At 40.2% G+C, this 6,116-nt stretch overlaps 1 protein-coding gene across 1 annotated transcript; it reads left to right on the plus strand.

Moving 5' to 3' along the window:
- The first annotated feature begins 3,294 nt into the window (after window positions 1-3,294).
- On the plus strand, window positions 3,295-5,306 carry LOC116249285 (uncharacterized serine-rich protein C215.13). Its single transcript, XM_031622505.2, has one exon. It carries the CDS (start codon window positions 3,666-3,668, stop codon window positions 5,055-5,057), a length of 1,392 nt encoding a protein of 463 aa, XP_031478365.1. The 5' UTR covers window positions 3,295-3,665; the 3' UTR covers window positions 5,058-5,306.
- The last annotated feature ends 810 nt before the right edge of the window (window positions 5,307-6,116 follow it).

Raw genomic sequence — 6,116 nt, forward strand, 5'->3', positions numbered from 1 at the left:
GCTTGATTTAATGAAGAAAATGGTATGGATGTTCCTCTGTGGTGCAGTCCGCTTTTCAATTTACAGAAGGTGTTTGGACTGACAGCCCAAAACCAGTTTTTCAGAGGCAGGTTTTGTGTTTTGGAATGTTTGAGTGTCATCAAAACTGGGTTCGAGTAAAACCCAGTTTTGACAAAACCTGGTTTTTAAAAGACCTGACACCCTTTAGGTTATTCGAAAACCAAGTTTTAAGTATCGACCAAACAAAAAAAAAACAAACTTTTAAAACTCATAAAACCAAGTTTTCATTAAATCTTGCTTGTGAGGATTGCCTTTGAAATTTGTAAAGGCCTTATTTCCAACTTCTTTCAACTGAAATATTTGAATGTCTTATATGGATTTTAAAATCATAAAATTTCTATCAAAGTGCCGGAGGGCTTCAACTTCCGATTATTTGCAAAAGAAAATCATGAGTTGGGGTTTTGGTTGATTTAAACCATTTACATATTCATTTAAAAGTTTACTAATTTCTTGTTTTAATCAATTTCAAGCACAACTTAATTTCTAATGTGCTGTCATATCATTTCTATAAAGTATAAACTAATTCCTTTGGTTTTGATCTAACGTACGTGTCAAAGAGCTTAAAATTTTAAACATGAGAAGCAATATCTTATTTAAAAAAGGTATTGTGAAATTCCCGTAATCTGGCTTGAAAATTACTTAAATTAATTTATATTTAAATCTCGATTAAAAGCAACTGATTTTTTAAATTTGTGCTTTGAATATGGTTCCTTCTTAACTTACATAATAGAAAATTTACACCGTAATTTAGTTACTAAAACTATGGTTTGAGATCTAATTGTCTAAAATTTGATTGGAAACTAATAATTACTTTCTAGGGTCTGATATCGCACAGATACAACCATAAAAGTAGGACATTTAAACTCGACTGTAAAGCATATCTTTGCACAGTATTAACTTAAGTTTGTGCTTTACATTGGGGCACAAAATTCAAATTAAAAAACTTCATAAATGCGTGAAAAAATTATTTTAAATGGAGAATGTTTTTAGGATATTCTTTATTGATTTCATAACGTGATTAAACGGTTTATAAGCGATTTCAAACCAAGTATAAATTTTTTGTTTCAGAAAATTCTGACCTTAAAGTATTATCATACTGTTTGAAAAGTATGAATCTTTAGCTTTCAAACTATATTTTGGTCATCTTTACTATTAAAAAACAATATAGATGAACTTGTTAACGGATTAATATGGTGGCGTGTATGTGACCTTATTTTGAAGCACTTATTGTTTGTGTTTGGATAATTGGATATGTTTAAGCTTTTATATGCATGTATAAGATTTTGTTTTTTTTAACATATCAAGGAAATTGTTAATGTGATGTCTCTTCTTTCAACTAGAATGTAGCGACAGCTTGGAGTTTTTACCTCAAGTGCAGCTTTATATAGTCTCTTGTATGAGATACTGTTTGAAATAGCGAGCTATGTTCTATGCCGATAAAATGGAGAAACATTAGGTAAATGTGGCTCTCTAATATGCCAATGCAAGTAAAATGAGTCGATACTCTTAGAAAATTCAACGAATTTTATGACAAAATGTTAATTCCACAGTTTCCCATATCTATTGTGGTCGTACAAGTGATCCCAAATATAAAATGAAAATTAAACCTTATGTGTGCAACAATCCATGCATGATAATAAGTAAAAGATAGTGAAGATATTTGCAATCGCTGTGTGCATATGTATAAATACGTTTGATATATTGCCTCAATGTATCCTGAGTTTGTTTTAAGTATTTAGAACGCTGGTTGCTCCATGTACGTTTATATCTAAGCATATTTATTACGTTTGCATGTATTGCATTTTTGGCTAGCTGGTTAAGGCAATAGATTACTGAATTGAGAGTTTCTAAATTTCTCCTTTTCCTTTTTTTTTTTTTTTTAAGTCTAGATGGAGAATGGTCACTTGGTTGGGGAAAAGATTTTATATTTAAAAAATTGGTATTTGATGTGTGGATGACACAACCATATTTGGATCAACAATTTTTAATTTTTCTTTATTTTAGTTCAAGTTGATTGAAATGGTTTGGTTATTTTTTTATAATGATGTCTAGATATACGAGGTATTTTTATTTTATATTATGTTGTGTTCTAAAAAAAAAACGGATTACCACCAGGTTTAAAGTCATCTTAAGAAGCTAGCTTCAGATCAAAGCTAACTATCCTTCAAGTCTTATACGCGAACCGGGTAGCCATTGCCTTACTCAACCTGCATTTTCTTGATGTATCCTATACTTCAACTAAAAGAGGTAAATCGCATCCTAAGTAGGTTTTGAAAGCTCGTCAACGTTTCATTTTTTACCTTTTAACGGTTTACTACCTTATGCACTTGTCCTTTCATTTATAAACTTAGTATACGTACCCTTGAATATTTATAAGCTTGGCAACTTGAATATTTCAAACCATTCTCTTGATTTATAAGCTTGGCAACTTGAATATTTCAAACCATTCTCTTGATTTATAAGCTTGGCAACTTGAATATTTCAAACCATTCTCTTGATTTATAAGCTTGGCAACTTGAATATTTCAAACCATTCTCTTGATTTATAAGCTTGGCAACTTGAATATTTCAAACCATTCTCTTGATTTATAAGCTTGGCAACTTGAATATTTCAAACCATTCTCTTGATTTATAAGCTTGGCAACTTGAATATTTCAAACCATTCTCTTGATTTATAAGCTTGGCAACTTGAATATTTCAAACCATTCTCTTGATTAGGCTAGGAAAAACCAGTTCAAAATGCGCCCAAAATAATGTTTTTTAGAGTGTTTGGGCGACATCAAAACTGGGTCTAGGAATACCCAATCTTGGTAAAACCTAATTCAAAGGAAGAGTGAATAACATGTTACTAAAAAAGCAACCTTTAAGTGTGCCACCCAAATACAAAAACCAGTTTTTAAAACTTATTGGAAAATTTTGTTATAACAAACCCAAATTTTCAGGTAACTGGGTTTTTAAGGGTCTCATCCAAATTTCTGTAAGGTGATAATTTCCTTTCTTTCTCATACGCTTTAATATTTATAAACATAGTTCAGCGTTTGCATAGGTAGATTAATGTTTCAATTGATCGAAAACTTCATGATACAAATGTCGGCCGAAGGACGCGGCTGGAATTTGAAGAGCTTCAAAGAGCAAAGAGCAAAGAGCAAGAGCAAGCGTGTGTGTGTGTATGCCCCGGGGGGTCAGATGGGGTCACGTTATCATGCTAAAAAAACAAAATGAACAATTATAATAAACCTTGAAACTCGTCGCCATCGCCCCTTCCATCACGCCCATCAAAACAATGGTGATAAGATAATAGTGAAAGCCCGTAATAAAATAAAGGTTTTCTACTTTCTGTCAAGACTCAAGAGGGGTGGGGCTTTATGGTTCCACTCCGGAGGTACTGTCTCACTGCGACGGACTCCCCATCAGTCCACCACCAAAGCCGCCTGTGAACTCAAGAGAAACCCTCTTCTTCTTCTTCTTCTTCTTCTACTTCCTCTCTCTCTCTTTGCAGCAGCCGAATACCTTACAGAGGAGGAGGTACAGAGGAGGTGAGGAGCAAGATCTCTCTCTCTCTCTCTCTCTCTTTCTGTGGTTTGACTGGTAGAGGATAGTGGGAGGATGGGGGATAAAGATGTGGACGATGGCCTAGATGGTATGCAGTGCAACAGCCATCCTTTCACCAACAAGGGAGGGATCTGCGCTTTTTGTCTTCAAGAGAAACTGGGCAAGCTCATCTCCTCCTCAACTCTCAGCTTTGATGCCAAGATCAATAACCACCGCCATATTCCCTCGGAACCGTCTCCCTCCCACCAGCATCACTCCTCTTCCTCCTCCCCTTCCTTCACCATCGAAGCCGGAACGGCATCGGCCCTGGCTCCACCGCCGTTGCCGTCGATGCCACGCCTCAAGCAACTCGCATCCTCCTCCTCTGCCGCCTCCGCTGCTGTTTATAGTAAGAAGCTGCCCGCGGCTGCCCCTTCTCGTCCGAGCCATTACCATCTTCATCGCGAGCAAACCACCTTCGCCTCCTCGTTGGACAAGAAGGTGGGAGGCGCCGCTTCCTCTTCCACCACCGCGGCCGCTTCCTCCTCCTCCTCCTCCTCCACGGGCGCTATCCTGACCTTGAACCGGAGCAGATCTGTTGCTCCCAGGCGAGCCCTTGATAGCTCATCCTGTGAGGCGGAGAACAGCCCCAGGAGGAGGAGCTTCTGGTCCTTCCTCTCTTTCGCCAGGAAAAGAGGGAGGGATCGAGGAAGCAGAAGACGGTGGGACGACAAAAGCGTGGGCTTCGAAGTGGAGGAAGAGGAGGACGTGGAAGGAGGCGCGGCCACTCGGAGAAAGGGTGCCGATGATGCGCTCTTTCATCAACAGCAGAGCGAGAAGAAGGCATGCGGCATCGGCGGGTTTGAGAAGGAAAGTGAGAGCCCCAACAGCAGCGGCTCCGCGTCGTATTTCGGACGGAAGGTAGCGAGGTCTAGATCCGTCGGTTGCGGTAGCAGGAGCTTCTCGGGGGATTTCTTGGAGAGGATCTCCAATGGCTTTGTGGACTGCACCCTGAGAAGAGTAGAATCTCACAGAGAAGCCAAGGCCAATAGTAAGATCGTTTTGCACGGGACATCGGCGGCAGCAGCGGCTGCGGCCGGTGGAATCAAGGAGAGCGTCAAATGTGGTGGTCTCTTTGGTGGATTTGGCATTTACTCTGCTTCCTCCTCCTCCTATTGGCTTTCCGAAGATCTCAGAGATCGGAATAGCGGTAGGCTTTCTTCTGGATCGGGCGCACCTCATGGCAGGACTAACAAGGGCTGGGGTTGGGCGTTTGCAAGCCCCATGAGAGCTTTCCGGCCGTCGAGACACCCTGCCACAGAAAAGGACGGAGAAGAAGGCCGCGCCAACAATGATCCCCGCAGCAATGGCAGCGGCAGCAGCAACAATGACAACAGCAGGGCTCCCGTGCCTTCGATCGTCACCGAGTCTGTTCCCCCTCCGGTGGTTCTTGTAGGAGGCTATTGATTTTCATCTCCACCGTGAGCAGGTCTGGCTGATCTCCTTCGATTTCGAATTCTTAAAGTTGGTGGTTTAAGTTAGACGTTCCGTTCGATTGCCTCTGTTCTTTTTCTTTTTCTTACTTTTGAGCTTTTTTCTTACCTTTTCGTTTCCCCTGAACTAGATTTCATTCTTTTTGCTGTAACTATCATCTACCGTGAACCTATATGATTGATTCATCAAGAAGGGGGCCTTTTTGTGTTTTGACCATGCCCACCACACTCTTCTCTGTTTCTTTCTTTTTCATCTACCATGATCCTATATGATTGATTCATCAGGAAGGGGCCTTTTTGTGTTTTGACCATGCCCACCACACTCTTCTCCGTTTCTTTCTTTTTCATACTTTTGCCTTTCTCTCTCTTTTTCTGTCTCTAAAGAACATGCCGGCGCCGGCAGCCGTCTACTTTGCAAGTCATTTGGTTCTAAAAACTGTGTAGTTGGTTTAGACCTGAGCTTTCAATGGAGGATCCCACTCGATGCATCGTCCCTAAAAGGTCTACCTGACGCAGAGAGCACATGGTTTTGCTGGGCCGGAAGGGGAGGAGGGAGGGTGAAGGTGAGGGTGAAGGATTCGCCTACAGCCTGGCGGATGAGTTGCAAGACCAGTCCACTTCTCTTCTTCTCAACAGGGCCACTCTTGACAAGCTGGTGGATCCATGATTGACCAGCTCTCTCTCCCCCCACCCCCAATCAGATAATTAGAAGGGATTCCACTGCAAGGGCTTCTTGTTGTGGTTAAAACCAAATATGGGCCAAGTTTCTGTTCATTATTTATCTGGTCACCTGAGTGTTGCTGACAACTGTCACGGAAAAGGCTGCTTTTACCAAGATCTTTTCAACTATTGCTTGAGTCTAAACGGGAGATTTCATGAAGAAAACGACAATGATGTTTTTTTTTTTAAATTTCCAAAAAAAAAAAAAAAAGTAAAAGTGAAGAAAATACTGTTTTAACTTAAGAAGACAACATTGAAAAGAAGACGCAAAAAGGTTAGATCTGTATATGCATTTATATCAAGAGTAGGCATG

The sequence above is a fragment of the Nymphaea colorata genome, chromosome 2 (assembly GCF_008831285.2).
Source record: "Nymphaea colorata isolate Beijing-Zhang1983 chromosome 2, ASM883128v2, whole genome shotgun sequence".
In the NCBI taxonomy this organism is placed as follows: domain Eukaryota; kingdom Viridiplantae; phylum Streptophyta; class Magnoliopsida; order Nymphaeales; family Nymphaeaceae; genus Nymphaea; species Nymphaea colorata.

Excerpts from the sequence above, each read along its gene's own strand:
- LOC116249285 (XM_031622505.2), top strand. The coding sequence starts at position 3,666 with ATGGGGGATAAAGATGTGGACGATGGCCTAGATGGTATGCAGTGCAAC.